The sequence below is a fragment of the Cryptomeria japonica genome, chromosome 10, assembly GCF_030272615.1.
Source record: "Cryptomeria japonica chromosome 10, Sugi_1.0, whole genome shotgun sequence".
Lineage (NCBI taxonomy): Eukaryota > Viridiplantae > Streptophyta > Pinopsida > Cupressales > Cupressaceae > Cryptomeria > Cryptomeria japonica.
Window position 1 is genome coordinate 348,721,961 of NC_081414.1, and position 17,120 is coordinate 348,739,080.

General features: G+C 31.4%; 2 protein-coding genes across 2 annotated transcripts; both read right to left on the reverse strand.

Moving 5' to 3' along the window:
- Positions 1–4,413: 4,413 nt before the first annotated feature.
- Positions 4,414–6,666, reverse strand: LOC131858974 (gibberellin 20 oxidase 3-like). The gene is made up of 3 exons (XM_059212475.1): positions 6,370–6,666; positions 6,153–6,281; positions 4,414–4,566 (listed from the first exon to the last, which is right to left on the reverse strand). Exons 1-3 carry the CDS (start codon positions 6,664–6,666, stop codon positions 4,414–4,416), a joined length of 579 nt encoding a protein of 192 aa, XP_059068458.1.
- An 8,645-nt stretch (positions 6,667–15,311) lies between these two features.
- On the reverse strand, positions 15,312–16,748 carry LOC131030300 (feruloyl CoA ortho-hydroxylase 2). The gene is made up of 3 exons (XM_057961028.2): positions 16,245–16,748; positions 15,840–16,167; positions 15,312–15,757 (listed from the first exon to the last, which is right to left on the reverse strand). The coding sequence occupies exons 1-3, from the start codon at positions 16,685–16,687 to the stop codon at positions 15,503–15,505; spliced, it is 1,026 nt and encodes a 341-aa protein (XP_057817011.1). The 5' UTR covers positions 16,688–16,748; the 3' UTR covers positions 15,312–15,502.
- Between the last annotated feature and the right edge of the window lie 372 nt (positions 16,749–17,120).

The following is a 17,120-nucleotide window of genomic DNA, read 5'->3' on the forward strand; positions in this document are numbered from 1 at the left end:
CCGCAACTCCCAAGTTTTTAAGACCTTCACTCATCTTTTTTTTGGTAAACTTCCCCCAGTTGAATTCCTTGATTTTGGGATCATTCTCTTCAGTCAACAATTCATCTAGAGATTTTATCATCGCATAGTGGGAAGGAATTAAGAAAAGTGGAATGGAGAGGTGTCTTCGGCTATCATTCAATATAAACACTCTTGATGGAAAGAAAAGGTGTCCAAAACAAAAATTAAATATAAATACTCTGAGATTCTATTTATTCATATGTTCTTTCAATTACACCTTTTTCAATAGCATTTTGTATCCCAATCCTATAAGAACCACACTACTAGAAGCTGGAAGGTTAGTATCTTCAAATGGATACCATGGTATCTACCAAATGACTACCAAGAGGTAGCAATAGAACTATTTCCAAAGTATGTATGTAAGAACACTTTAATCCTTAGAATCTAAAATAACACTCCTATAATTATTATAATCACATTATAATAGAATGAAAACCCACCAATCCCATGACTAACAATGACACATAGGTCTGTAAATGAGTAATCTACCATAGTAAAACATCATCACCCATAATACTATTGGGAGAAGAAACTATCGCTAGCATAGGGAGATTTTTTTAATATATTAGAGATAGAGTAGAAAAAGAACTAAATTTAGGTACAATATATGATGAAAATAATAGAAAAATAAATAGCCCAACTAGGGCATAAAAGAGATTTAGTTATAGGGCAATTGTAGGATCATGATGCACCAAGTAGTACAAAGAAGGAAAAAACAACTTATTTTAACTTAACCAAAATCGCACAACCTATGTTTGAATATTTTTGTGGGTCAAAAAGATGTTGAATTTGGATTGATAAGACTTATTTATGCTAAAGAGGTGAAAGGTAAAAGATAACGGTGAATAGGATTAAGAGGTTAAATTGAAATGGAGGGATAATATTAAGAGGTGGTTTGAATTTGGAGAAAATACAAAGTGAATGAAGAGACAATTGACACTTGTCACATGAGTTTAAGGTTCAATCACTTATGTCTATCTCCATCATGCAATTAGTTAGCTTCATAATTATCTCAATCTAGTATTATAATAGTAAAAATAATAATATAATAATATAATAATATAATAATATTTAAATATTAATTACAATGTCATAATATAATAATAATAATTTAATATTAATTATAATATTAAAAATATAACAATTTTAAAGTGAAATAATGAACAAATGTATATCTTTTAGCACGCTTTACTTATATTCTTCTAAAAATAAATCTGCTAGTTTTTAACATTAATTTTTATATATAATAATATATATACAATTGTCTTGAATATATAAGAGATAATATTTTGTTATTTTTCCAAATCTTCTCTTCCAATATGTGTTCAAACTTTGCTACCTATGTGTGGAGTCAAAACAGTCTCTCTTTTGTATTGGTCATTTGAGAATATTAATTTAATCTGCCATGTTCAACTTTGAAGAAAAACTAATAAAGAGGGTGGTGAATGATATGATTAAGACATTGGATAGAGTCTCATTAGAAGTAGCCAAGCACCCTATGAGAATGGAAAGCATTGCTAAGTATCTCATCCAGAAATTTGAATTCTATTCAAAAGGAGGTTTGGTTAGATTTGGGATACTCGGTATTGGTGGTATTGGCAAGACCACACTTGCCAAGGCCATGTTCAACCAAGTTTATGCTTATTTTGATGTTGCTTCCTGTGTCTTTAATGTCCGCACCACTACTATAGACTCCACATGCCTGACAAAGTTGCAAAAACAAATCCTTAAAGATTTAACCAACTATGATGGAAAAGTGTCGAGTGTTGAGAAGGGTATATCTTTGTTCTAAGATCGTTTGGGAAGAAAACGTGCCCTTTTGATTTTAAATGACATGGATGCTAGGGAGCAATTAGAGGATTTGGTTGGGGATTGGTTGGCCCCTAGTAGTAGAGTTGTTATTACTTCTAGAGACAACCACATTCTCCATGTTGCGGGGGTCTCACCTGAATGCATCCACGAAATGAGTTGATTGCAAACAAATGAAGGTCTTTAGCTATTTAGTGGCACTTGTTTTTTCTCCATGCACTAGATATTCAAGTTAATTAAGTGAAGTAATAAAATTTAAGAAAAAATTATCATATGTTTCTATTGTGTTTCATCAAAGTTATTTTTAGACAAACTAGTAATTTAAATAATATCTTTAATATATAAAAATTGTATCCACCTATTTTCTAAAAAATAAAAAATGAAAATGTAAAGCATGCTAAGAGTTTAATATTTTATTAATTTATATCACTTTATAATTTAGAACCTATATGTCAATTTTAGGCTCTTCAAATTAAAAAATTATAATTATGTTTGTTATTTCTTTTACAAGAGTGGGAGATATTATAAAAAACTCACCCCTTTTAGGCTTTTACAACTACTCTATGGATGACATTTTCCTTACTCCTTATGAGGGTTATCAACATTTAGAATGCTTACTAACTTGATTGTAGTTGTTTGCTTCTCCAATGCATATGATTTCTAGTCCCTTCGAAACCATTTTACCTAATAAAATATAAGTACATATTCAATTTTGAATTGTTAATGGTGTAAATACGATGATATCTATCATAAGATATTTAGTTTAATGACAACCCCATTGTAGTAGGAATTTACAGTGTTTAACTCAAGTCTTGATTTTTTATAAAAAATAAAAATTTGACTCTACTATTTTTTTATAGATGGTTAAATTTAGATAATGATTTATTTTTTATTATCTAATAAGTTGGGAGAAAAGGTCCCAAACTCATAGAAAGGATTACAATTACTACTACAAAAGGGATTTGCGGTCTTTCTATGCAACATATGACTTATAGAAAGATTTTATTTTACCATATGATTTTTTTTAGTAATTATTTATGGTTAAAACATTTTGATTACCATGATGAATCGGATTCTGAAATTGTCAATTTGTACATCCGCAACTCCCAAATTTTTAAGACCTTCACGCATCCTTTGCCTGGTAAACTTCCCCCAGTTGAATTCCCCGAATTTGGGAGGATTATCTTCACTCACCAATTCATCCAAAGGTTTTATCTTCGCATAGTGGGAAGGAATTTAGAAAAGTGGAATGGAGAGGCATCTTTGGCTATCATTCAATATAAACACTCTTCAAGGAAAGAAAATGTGTCAAAAAAAAAAATTAAATATAAATACTCCTAGATTCTATTTATTCATATGTTCTTTAAAATACACCTTGTTCAATAGCATTTGGTATCCCAATCCTATAAGAACTATGCTACTAGAAGCTAGAAGGTTAGTATCTTCAAATGGATACCATGATATCTACCAAATGACTACCAAGAGGTAGCAATAGAACTACCTCCAAAGTATGTATGTAAGAACACTTTAATCATTAGAATCTAAAATAACACTTTTATAATTATTATAATCACATTATAATCAAATGAGAACCCATCAGTCCCATGACTAACAATGACACATAGGTCCATAAATGAGTCATCTACCATATTAAAACATCATCACCCATAATCCTATTGGGAAAAGAAACTAATGCTAGAATAGGTAGATTTTTTTAATATATTAGAGATAGAGTACCAAAATAACCAAATTTAGGTACAATATATGATGAAAATAATAGAAAAATTCATAGCCCAACTAGGGCATAATAGAGATTTATTTATAGGGTGATTGTAGGATCATGATGCACCAAGTAGTGGAAAGAAGGAAAAAAAAACGTATTTTAACATAGCCAAAATCGCACAACCTATAATAGTTAACTTCATAATTATCTCAATCTAATATTATAATAGGAAAAAATAAAAATATAATAATATAATAATATTTTAATATTAATTACAATATCATAATATAATAATAACAAATTAATATGAATTATAATATAAAATATAATAGTTTTAACGAGAAATAATGGACACATATATATCTTTCAGCACACTTTACTTATATTCTTCTAAAAATAAATATGCCCATTTTTTACATTAATTTGTATATATAAATATATATATATATATATATATATATATATATATATATATATATATATATATATATATATATATATATATATATATATATATATATATATATATAAAATTGTCTTGAATATATAAGAGATAATATTTTGTTATTTTTCCAAATTTTCTCTTCCAGTATGTTTTCAATTTTTGCTACCTGTCTGTGGAGTCAAAACAGTCTCTCTTTTGCATTGGCCATTTGGGAATATTAACTTAATCTGCCATGTTTAGCTTTGAAGAACAACTAGTAAATAGGGTGGTAGATGATGTGATTAAGACATGGGACAGAGTGTCATTAGAAGTAACCAAGCTCTCTATGGGAATGGAAAGCATCGCTAAGTATCTCATCCAGAAATTTGAACTCTATTCAGAGGGAGGTTTGCTTAAATCTAGGATACTCGATATTAGTGCTATTGGCAAGACCACACTTGGCAAGGCCATGTTCAACCAAGTTTATACTCATTTTGATGTTGCTTCGTTTGTCTTTAATGTCCACAACACTGCTGAGGACTCCACATGCCTGGAAAAGTTCCAAAAACAAATTTCTTAAAGATTTAACCAACTATGATGGAAAAGTGCAGAGTGTTGAGAAGGGTGTATCTCTGATCAAATATCATTTGGGGGGGAAAATGTGTGCTTTTCATTTTAAATGACATGGATGCTAGGGAGCAATCAGAGGCTTTGGTTGGGGATTGGTTGGCTCCTGGTAGTAGAGTTGTTATTACTTCTAGAGACAAGCACATTCTCCATGTTGAGGGGGTCTAGCCTGAATGCATCCACAAAATGAGTGGATTGCATAAAAAATGAAGGTCTTCAGCTATTTAGTTGACATCTTTTTTGTCTCCTTGCCCTAGATATTCAAGTTAATTAAGTGAAGTAATAAAATTTTAAAAAAATTTATCATATGTTTCTATTGTGTTTCATCAAAGTTATTTTTAGACAAACTAGTAATTTAAATAATATCTTTAATATATAAAAATTGTATCCAACTATTTTCTAAAAAATAAAAAATGAAAATATAAAGCATGCTAAGAGTTTAATGTTTTATTAATTTATATCTTTATAATTTAGAATCTATATGTCAATTTTAGGCACTTCAAATTTAAAAGTTATAATTATGTTTGTCATTTTTTTTACAAGAGTGGGAGATATTATAAAAATTCGCCCCTTTTAGGCTTTTACATCTACTCTATGTATGGTTTTTTCCCTACTCCTAATGAGGGTTCTCAACATTTAGAATGGTTTTTCTATATAATATTATATTCATATTGTGTTGTCGAAGATTAGGCCCAACAAAGGGGAATCCCCACACTTCTTCTATATTTGAGGTATAGAATATGATAATAGTTGGACAAAGGCAAAAGAAAGGTCTTCACAAATCAATCACCCAATCTCACACTAGAGTGAAGGGTATGAGATTGAGTAGGGCTAGATACAATATTATTTAGGCTAGATCTATGGGTTTTCTTTTCTTTCATGCATCTTGGTCATAATTACATGCTAGTTTGTGCTACTAACTTGATTGTAGTTGTCTATTTCTCCTAATTGTTTTCTCTAGTGCACATTATTTGTAGTCCCTCCGAAACAATTTTACCTAATAAAAAATATTTGGATATTCAATTGTAAATTGTTAATTGTGTAAATTTGATGCTATCTATAACAAGATATTTAATTTAATGACAATCCCATTTTAATAAGAATTTAAATAGTGTTTAACTCAAATCTTGATGTTTTATTAAAAAAAAGTGACTCTAAATAAAATTTATTGGATGGCTAAATTTAGATAATGATTTATTTTTTATTGTCTAAATAATTTGGGAAAAACGATCCCTATCTCATAGAAAGCATTACAATTATCACTACACAAGGGAGTTGCAGTCTTTATATATAGCATATGACTTATAGAAATATTTTATTTTATCACATGGTTTTTGCCAGTAATTATTTTATGTTTAAAATAGTTTTGATTCCCATGATGAATTAGATTCTGAAATTGTCGATTCGTATATCCACAACTCCCATGTTTTTAAGACCTTCACACATCCTTTGCCTAGTAAACTTCCCCAAGTTGAATTCCTTGAATTTGGGAGGATTCTCTTCACTCACCAATTCATCCAGAGGTTTTATCATCACATAATGGGATGGAATTAAGAAAAGTGGAATGGAGAGCCGTCTTCGGGTGTCATTCACCATAGCTCTATGTTCCACGCTCTCATACTTATCATTCGTCAACACCTGCAATGGCATGCCATTCAAGGAATGAGTCTACAAGGTTTTAATGAAAAAAATGCTCAGAATGAGTGAAATAATTATGTAAGCCTACCTGCATGCAGTCGGCAACATTGAGGACAAAAGAGTTGGGCATGGGTGGAGCTGGAACCCACTGCCCGTTTTCCTTGCACTTCATCTCCAATCCACCAACCTCATCATGGTAAATTAGAGTGAGGGCTCCAACGTCCCTATGTCCTCGTATACCCAGTGCTAGCTCTGGCTTAAGGCATTCTGGGTAACTATTTAGCCATGAAATGCTCATATCATCTTTAAAAAACTCATTGAGGTGCTTGCTAGGTAAACCAAGGCTCCGTGATATTAATTCAAGCACCTTAAATGACACCTCCATCACAGTCTATGCATATGCCAGGAAAGCTCCTCTAGACATTTTTTAACACAATATAAATACCGAAGTAAAAAAGAAAGAAGAAAGTAGAAGTAGCAGTACTTACATACCTGAACTTAGGAAGGCTATCAGGCCAGTGGTTTTTGATGATCTTGGTATAGGGATCATTTGGATCAACAGATATGGGCGACTCGAGCTTGTCTCGGGGCGCAAATTCGAACACCTCTTTCCAATCCTTCACATTTTTTTGTATGCTCTGAATTAAATTAGCTCATGGGGTTTTGAGCATCTCGGGATATTTGTCTCTTTTCTTCAAGAGGGAACGTGAAGAAAGTGGCTTGGGTGGACTGGATGTGACGAATAAGATGTTCAGGAACATTATGGTTGATGAGGTAGAAGAATCCCCACTCTCTACAGGCCTTCCCCACTTCCTCTGCGGAGCACTTTTCCAGGTCTATAACGGGAACTTTCAAATTATCCCTGAGGGAAGCGGAGGAATGCCTAGGGTTGGGACGATGTTCTTACTTCTGAATAAAGCTCTCTTCGAACTCCATTGCTAATTTTTCCTAGATGTTTTATCTATGTTTATCTTAAAAACTGAATTTTCTTTGATTATCTTAAAAGATGAATGGTTTATATAGATTTTGCAAACTACCCATTGCGAACAGAGTCAAAACGCATGCCTGACTCAAAGTTTTTTCCATCTTAGAATAATAAATTGCCTCTTTCAAAAACCAAGGGCGAACACACAGTTTTTTATTCACCAACGTCAATTTTCATAGTGTCCATTTTTTAATATATGTCAATGCTGACATTGTGGAATACATCCGTTGTGCTCTTTATAAATGATAGAATGCACGTAGATTCTCTAAACTCGCAATCGCGTCGCAACTTTAAAGTTAAACTCTAGTTTATGTCAGTCTAAATTTAATTTTATTGATATGGGGAGTGGTGCAGGTGTGAACTTTAAAGTTTGATTTGGATTTTGGGTATGATAATGGTAATACTTCACATTCTAATATAATATATATCTTGTATTAATTAATGAAAAAATAGATTATATGTCATGGGTTGAAAATATAAGAGAGAAGTTAAATATAAGAGAGAAGTTAAGGTAGGTAATTTTTAATTATTATTACATTGCACGTATTTATTTTAGTTTTGTGTGAAATATAAATGAAAATGTATGTCATAGTAAATTAAATAGTCAATGCGAAAATTAAATATTTTTTAAACATTGAAAATATATGAATATGGATAACAATTATTGAGCTATATTTGTAATGAGTATTCTATTAGATAATTGTCAAACAATAAATATACAAATTAGTAGGATATGTCATTTAAAAAATATACTAAATATAACTTGTTTGAAAATTTATCTTTCAATGTAGTGTACATGAAGGAAGAAGGGTAAGGTAATTTGTTTAAGAAGAAGGTGGTATAGGTTCAAACTAAGCACAAGATTGTGATATTGCAAAAATATTCATCAAGGCCACCATGACAAAGGAATGACTTTGATATTGTAACTTCAAAACATAACTCACAAAAGGAATGTTAGTGACTTTGTGCTAGAAATGTGGGATCATTATGAAAATGGAAGAAAACACCTCAAACACACACATGAAACAGTACATTAGAGTTAGTAATCACAAAAACATGTTGGTGAACCAAAAACTCTCAAAATCGTTCCATGCTCCTCTATCCCTAAAGATCCTCAAGATTGAAGGTGGCCCTCACTTGGAAGAGCACTTGATCTCTTGGATGTCAACCTAGAGAACAAGATTTAAATGATGATTCTAGGATCAAAATGAATGCAACTAAGATCCTAGTGAATGGTGAGATGATGATAGGAATGAAAGGTAATTATGTAAGATGAAAAGCTAGTTATGATCAAGATGGTGGAGATGATATGAGGCTAATTTAATTACAAATTAAAGATTATGATGAGCTAATTAAGCTACATGAAGATGAAAAAGTATGTAATTGATATGCAATTTAGGCTAAATGATCTAAAACAGTGCAATTAAGCTAAATGCTATAATGCTAATGCTAGAAGACTTAGATGCTTGAAGATGACAAATGAGCTCCTTGATAACCTACAAAATGACTATAATTTGGATGCACAAGATTGGGATCCTTGAATTGAAGAAATGAGTTCTATTTATAGGCCAAATAGAGAAAAGGATGGTTGAGATTGATTAATCTCAACAAGGGCTAGGATTGAAAGTTATCAATCCATGGGAGAGATTCAATCCAATCCCAATTTGACAAATGTCACCTTGAGAGGGCTTAAGAGGATGCTAAACACGTATTAGATACTAAGAAAGCAATTAGGGATAACCTCAAGGAGTGACATCATTGGATAATGTCATTAACTAGGGAAGCATGCTATTAACCAAGAGGTAAACTCTTGTGCAATATGGGAAAATGGTTAAAGGGACAACCATCATGGCTAAGGGGTGTGGGCTCGTAAGAGGCATTAAATGCCTTTTGAAGACTTTGGAGGATAACTTTCCCAAAGAGGAAAGCCACTAGTGGTTTATGTAAGAGTCTTACATGTTTGGAAGACTCAACAAGTTAATTTGTTGAAATAGATAAAGTCTTAAATGCATTTTGAAGACTTTCTTCCAAATTTGGAGAAGTGACTCCCCCAAATTTAGGGAAAGGACATGATTAGGATGGGATTATGAGGTTTCTAGAAGGATGATTATGGAGGCAAGTGGGAGATGTAGGAGAATGCAAGTGGGTGAGGGATAATAGGATTTTTAGTTAAATTAAAATGATTCAATTTAGCCAAAAGGGATGCAACTTGCATTTGTAGGATTTTGCAAGTGGGGGGATTTACAAATAAATTTTGATTTATTTAAATGCAAAAGGGGATTTTAATTAAATGTAGAATTAATTAAAATGGGAAAGGGGATAAATGGATATTTTTACTTAAATGTGAATTTAATCAAAAGGGGAAAAGGGGATTTTAATGAAATAAATAAGATTTATTTAATCAAATGGCCAAGGGTAATTAATCAAACCTTATTTTAATTAATAGGTTAGGCTAGAAGAAGGAGATTTAATCGAACCTTTAATTTGATTAAAAAGCCAATTAGAAGAATAGGGATATTAATTAAATCTTAATTTAATTAATTGGAAGAATTAAGGATAATTAAATGAATAAAATTCACTTAATTCATTGTGCAACATTTAGGTGTCTATAGTGACATATATGTCCTCTCTAGTTGGTTGCATATAAAGGATACATTATCATTTTGGCATATGCTTTGCATTTTATGATCTAATTAATCATTGACTTGATCTAGCTAGTCATGTAGGACATATGTTGTGTTTTCCAACTTTTACAATCACTAATAACCTTCAAATTAGCTGGGATGACATGTTGAGTAGTAATTGAATCTAGCCTTTATCATGGAAGTATCCATTCTAGTAGGAATTATATAGTTGGTAGTGAAGTGTTAAAATATCATAGAAATTTCTTTGTAGACATTGGTTGAGGTGCTATATTCCAATTTCTTCAAGTAGTTACTACATTAATAACTAGTAAGAACATGATTGACATTATTTGTTGTTTAAATGGTCTATGTGTTACTTTCCACAAATGATTCTCGTATTGCAATACCAAAAAAATTACATGTTTACTCATTGAGGTTAGCTAGTGATTGGTTAGATGGTTTGGCTTAGTTGACACTTTTATGTCGACAAAGTATTTTATGATAAACCTAAATTAGAAAATTGAAATTTGACTTGTGTGTAATGTTCACCAACTTACATATCAATAAACCTATAGGATATTCTTGCAAGAGGTTCCCTATTTATTGGTGCCACCACCAAGGGATAAGGAATATCTTTTGGGATAGGTAGTTGGTGATTTTTTTCCATCCTCCATACAATAAGAATGTCTCGTAATAATTTTTTTAAGAAACTCTATAGCAAATTCAGTCTCAATGAGATCCTCGCTTACTTCAACATGTAGGAGTTCTAGGGTAGATGCGGAGGTTGTACATAGGATAGAGTGGGGACCCATTATGCTCAAAAATAGGCACCAAGACCCTTAGCTACAACAAATTTTAAGCATGTCACGATCCCTTCCCTTGGGAAGGAGTGTTGAGGTGGAGACCTTAGAGTCCATTTAGTTTTTGACTCAGACCCTTATACAACACACTAGGCCTCTAGCATAGGCTGGCATGGATGAGTATTTCAAGTGTTGAGCACCACCTCACTCTTGTTAATGTTTTGTCTATTTGTGTTTATGGCCCTTAGGAGGATAAAGATGCACATTTCTAGTGTGCACTTATGGTAAATTCAATGGTTATGGCAAGTGAACTACTAAATGAAACTTCAGGTAGGTTTCAACAAGTTCAAATTTAATTTATTAAATTTGTTTTTTGAAATGTAAGATTAACTAAATTATTGGAATTAATATTAAAAATTTAGGGTCAAATTATTCACCCTACATTTGGCATCCATTCAACTCCTGATTATATACAAAATGTCAACTTTATAGGTATGTAACTAGTCAATAAATAATAAAAATAGTACATGTGAATTTAATTTAAATTTATATGAATGACAATATTATAAATTTCATGAGATATTAAATAGGTTGATGTTGGGCCTTTGAAATCAACACCTTCTAGTCAACATAATCACCAAAATTTTATAGAGTTAACCTTGTCTATTTTTAATCATAAATGGGTTGTAAAATAATTTTATTTATAATTTGGTAATTGAATAACATTTTTTCATTTTTAGATGTTGACATCAAATAGTCCTCATATTGATAATTCTCTCTCAAGATTGTATAGCATCAATCATGACTTCTTATCTTGATTTGTTATAGGTATTTTACTTGTAGGTGGTTCAAGGGGTTGTGGGGTTCAACAAATAACTCCAACAATTTTAAATATTTGTTTGGTTGAGTTGGGTTATGAAACTAGGCACTATACCCTCTATTCAATAAGCTTTGCAATGTGTAAATGTTTAGGTATATTAATATCTCATTGATTTTATTTTTTGTAGCTAATATATTATTTCTAACTCTTGTCATGGTTGAGTTTTCATATAATAAACTATACTAGATATATGTTTTTCCATGAACATATTTTAAAGAGGGAGCCAAAATAACTTTAGAAACCTAGCTTATTTTACTAGCTAGAGAGCCTAAGAGTTAGGTATATACTAAATCACTAGAATACAAATCTTTTTTCGGTTCAAGAACATAAAATTCCCTACTTATAGTTCCAACCTGAAGAAGTTGAAAACCCAATCGACACAATTAACCTGCATTTTAATAATTCAATAATTAATATGTTTGAATAAAATTCCTAGATTAAGAAGTACATAAGATGCTTAAATGGTAGACTTGTTTCATTGAGTAAATTTGTTGAATTAGGCAAAAAAGATTCATGTTTAACATTTGGTGTACATATTGTGTTTTGCATAAGTTTATCAATTGGTATAACACCATCTTGATTATTTTATTATTTATTAATTCTATTGATGAATGAGGAATCTTTTCAATGTCATATTGCAATGGAAAAGAGGACATAACTTAACTTCATTATTTATTTATTTTTTATTGTAAGGATATTTTACATTCATTGTGTTTGTTTCTCCATTTTAATCTTTGTCATACCTTGAAAGGATTCTTATTGATCAAATAAATTAGAAAATATGATATATCTTCAATTATCTATTTACATTTCTTAGTTTACAAACACGAACCTACCATCTGTTGGCTTTTAGGACAATTTGAGGTGGTAAGAAAGAAAAGTTCCAATAGATTCAAAGCCCTTATTAAAGAGGACACAAAATCTTAATTCAAGGCTTAGATGTACTATCTCATGGTTGAAAATAGATTCTTTAAGGATTTTTTTTGTACTTATAATATTTTCATTATTTTAATAGGTAATAAAACACATTAAAAAAGGCTCCTAAATCCTTGAAGAGATTCTTAATATTATTCAATATTATTTTTACTAGTACGAACAAGGTTTTACAACTAATTATGCATCTCGATTTGAGTAAGCTAATTCTCTTAACCAATGAATTTAGATGAGATCCCTTGTAGGGTTTCCCCTATTCATGGAGTGTTGCATAATCAAATTCTCACGAAGGAATAACTTCACGAGAATGCTTTATATATGGGAAATAATAAAGATCATAAATGTGCATTGTGATTTATTTCCTTGTGACTTATAAAAGAACTTTTGGGATATGATTGTGATTGATCTCTATTAAGTTTATCTCGAATAATATAATTCAAAATATTTAAGCAACATCGATAATAAAGTAAATACTAAGTTTATACCTATGTCTAGATATTGCAAGGATATATATACTTAGTCGCCAAACATTCTACATGAATCATCATACAAGATTATTTCCTTCCTTTGTATGCTAAGTCAATCTAAACAGATTCATTAATGTAGATATGTTATTGATATCACCATTTCTATGTGGGCATGAATAGATTGGGCTAGATGTTGCCAATAAAATGTCATCTTTATTCAAATAAATTTCACCAAAGATTATTGCATAGAATAGCCTTTCATTTTTATCATAGTTCAATTTTTAAGATTTAGCCCCAATTTTTTGAGATATATTGAAAACATTTTTATTGATGTTTATTCTTGCATCAACATTATTATCCACCAATGTTAGTTTTTCTCCATCAATATATTTGAATAATAAAAAATGAAATATTTCTTGTCTTATATGTACTTACTCAAAAAGACTTTGGCTATCTTCTTGCTTATGTTATTAACATAAAAGATTAAATGTATTACTCTTTCTATTTCAACTCAACAACATGTAAATAATCATATTACTAATAAAAAATTTGTCACTCTTATGGACGATGAAGAAGATATCACTAAGAAGGCACTTGAATATCTAGATACATTTAGCCTTATCTATAATTTTAGTATTCAAATGTAGAAGACTTAAGTATTTAATTATAGAATATTATTCTAGTTGGAAGTGGAGTACTCATGAAGAGGTCTTCATGTTCCTTTGACTCTCCTTTTTTTTTTGAGTAAAATGCTAGATTTGTCTCACACCTTAGGATAAAAAATAGTTTTAATAGAAATAGTTTTGAGAAAAAACTATTTCACCTAAAACTTCTTGGTACCTACATGGCATAATGATTTTCAATCAAAACTATTTCACTTGAAATTATTGAATTCATATAATTTATATCGAAACTTAAACCAAATTTAATCCATTTAGAGATATTTTAACAAAAATATATTCTGTCTAAGCTATTTTTCTTAAACTCTTTTTCTTGAAATAGTATACATGACAAACAATGTGGTATCCTAATTCCTATTTTGGAAAAAAATTAACAAAAGAATGAACTTCAACTCTAGATTTATTCATAGAATGATATTTTTACGATAATTGAAAAATATCATTTGGTTGGCATTGGACCCTAGAATCTAACAATGTAAATTTTTAATATTTAATTTTTTAGTTTTATAATTTATTACAAGTAATTCATTATTGTAAAACATGAAACTAATTAGAAAATGAAGTGTATTCTATTTTAACTTTATTAAATATGACACTATAAAGAAGAGAATCTTACAAAAAATGGTATAGTTTTTTTAATGATTAATTTAGACAAAAGTTTGTAGCCCACCAAAACTATGACATTTTGAACAAATTTAATTTTAGACATTTTTTTTAAAAATAAAACATTATTTTCTTCTCCATGCACTAGATATTCAAGTCAATTAAGTGAAGTAATAAAAATAAAGAAAAATAAATTTACCATATATTTTTATTGCGTTCCATCAAAGTTATTTTTAGACAAACTACCAATTTAAATAATATCTTTAATTTATGAAAATTGTATCCAACTATTTTTTTTTTAAATAAAAAATAAAAATGAAAAGCATATCAAGAGTTTAATGTTTTACTGATTTATGTCACTTCATAATTCAAAACCTATATGTCAATTTTAGGCACTTCAAATTAAAAAATTATAATTACATTGGTCACTTTTTTTACAAGAGTGGGAGATAGTATAAAAATCTCACCCCTTTTAGGCTTTTACATCTACTCTATGGATGGCTTTTTCCCTATGCCTAATGAAGGTTCTCAACATTTGGAATTGATTTTCTATATAATATTATATTCTAATTGTGTTGTCAAAGATTGGGCCCAACAAAGAGGAATCCCCACACTTCTTCTATATTCGAGGTATTAGAATATGATAATAGTTGGACAAAGGCAAAAGAAAGGTCTTCACAAATCAATCACCCAATCTCACACTACAGTGAAGGGTGTGAGATTGAGTAGGGTTGGATACAATATTATTTAGGCTAGATCTATGGGTTTTCTTTTCTTTCATGCATCTTGGTCATAATTACATGCTAGTTTGTGCTTACTAACTTTATTGTAGTTATTTTCTCTAGTGCATATTATTTCTAGTCCCTCCAAAACAATTTTACCTAGTAAAAAATATTTGGATATTTATTTATAAATTGTTAATTGTATGAATTTGATGCTATCTATCACAAGATATTTCATTTAATGTCAACCTCATTTTAATAAGAATTTAAATAGTGTTTAACGCAAACATTGATATTTTATTAAAAAAAAAAGTGAAGATAGCTAAATTTTGATACTAATTTTTTTTTTATTGTCTAAATAAGTTTGGAAAAATGATCCCAATCTCATAGAAAGCATTACAATTATCACTACACAAGGGAGTTGCAGTCTTTCTATACGGCATATGACTTATAGAAAGATATTATTTTATCATATGATTTTTTTTGTAATTATTTATGTTTAAAACATTTTTGATTCCCATGATGAATCAGATTCTGAAATTGTCGATTTGTATATCGGCTTTTCCCGAGTTTTTAAGACCTTCACGCATCCTTTGCCTGGTAAACTTCCCCCAGTTGAATTCCCTGAATTTGGGAGGACTCTCTTCACTCACCAATTCATCCAGAGGTTTTATCATCGCGTTGTGGGAAGGAATCAAGAAAAGTGGAATGGAGAGGCGTCTTCGGCTGTCATTCACCACTGCTCTATGCTCTACGCTCTCGTAAATATCATTCGTCAACACCTGCCATACCATTCCAGGAATGAATCTACTAGGTTTTAATGAAATAACATGGATGTACAAGTGAAATTATTAGTTGGCCTACCTGCACACAGTCGGCAACATTGAGGACGAAAGAGTTGGGCATGGGTGGAGCTGGGACCCACTGCCCGTTTTCCTTGCACCTCACCTCCAATCCACCCACCTCATCTTGGTAAAGAAGGGTGAGGGCTCCAACGTCCTTGTGTCTTCCTATGCCCAGTGCTAGCTCTGGCTTAGGGCATTCCGGGTAGCTATTTAGCCGTGCAATGCTCATATCATCTTTAAAAAACTCATTGAGGCGGTCGTCAGGCAAACCAAGGCTCCGTGATATTAATTCAAGCACCTTAAACAAGACCTCCATCGCAGCCTGTGCATACGCCAGGCCAGCTTCTCTGCACATTTTTTAACACAATATAAATACCGAAACAAAAAAAGAAAGAAGAAAGCAGAAGCAGCGGTAGTTACGTACCTGAACTCAGGAAGGCTATCAGGCCAGCGGTTTTTGACGATCTTGGTAGCGGGGTCATTTGGATCAACAGATATGGGCAACTCCAGCTCGTCCCGCGGCGCAAAGTCGAACACCTCTTTCCAATCCTTCACATTTTTTGTATGTTCTGCATTAAAGTAGCCCATGGGGTTTTGAGCATCTCTGGATATCAGTCTCTTTTCCTCCAGAGGCAAGGCGAAGAAATCGGCTTGGGTGGACTGGAGGCGGCGGATAACATGATCAGGAACGCCGTGATTGATGAGATAGAAGAATCCCCACTCTCTGCACGCCTTCCCCACCTCCTCTGCGGAGCAGTTTTCCAAGTCTATAACGGGGACTTTCAAATTATCGTCAGGGGAAGCTGAGAAACGTTTGGCATTGGGACGATGCTCTTCACTCTGAATGAAACTCTCCTCGAACTTCATTGTTAATTTTTCCTCTTTGCTTTTTCTGTGTTTATCTTAAGAACTCTATGATTTATATAGATTGTATCCGTGTTTATCTTTAGAACTCAATGGTTTATATAGATGTTGCAACTGCAAACAGAGTCAAAGGCGTGAGATATTGCTAAGAGGCTCTAATTGTATACCAGTCAAAACGCATGCTTGACTCAATTTTTTCCCAACTTAAAATAATAAAATTGGCTGTCTTATTTCTGCCTTATGCGGATCCACTGGATTTCCTGGTGGCGCGCAAGTCAGAAACCTCATTCCACTCCTGTGACATTCAACATAGACAATTCGAGTCATGCATTGAACAGTCCGTTTTTTAATATACTGTGCGTTGAATCATTATAAAAGACAAACGCACAAAGATTCTATGAACATGTGAGAATACAATTAATTTGTGTCATGGGTA

Excerpts from the sequence above, each read along its gene's own strand:
- LOC131858974 (XM_059212475.1), bottom strand. The coding sequence starts at position 6,666 with ATGGAGGTGTCATTTAAGGTGCTTGAATTAATATCACGGAGCCTTGGT. Across the intron at positions 6,282-6,369 it reads ATGTTGCCGACTGCATGCAG|GTGTTGACGAATGATAAGTA; the intron begins GTAGGCTTACAT and ends ATGCCATTGCAG. Across the intron at positions 4,567-6,152 it reads TAAAACCTCTGGATGAATTG|GCATGTGGAGTCCTCAGCAG; the intron begins GTGAGTGAAGAG and ends GAACTTTTCCAG.
- LOC131030300 (XM_057961028.2), bottom strand. The coding sequence starts at position 16,687 with ATGAAGTTCGAGGAGAGTTTCATTCAGAGTGAAGAGCATCGTCCCAAT. Across the intron at positions 16,168-16,244 it reads GATAGCCTTCCTGAGTTCAG|AGAAGCTGGCCTGGCGTATG; the intron begins GTACGTAACTAC and ends AAAAATGTGCAG. Across the intron at positions 15,758-15,839 it reads ATGTTGCCGACTGTGTGCAG|GTGTTGACGAATGATATTTA; the intron begins GTAGGCCAACTA and ends ATGGTATGGCAG.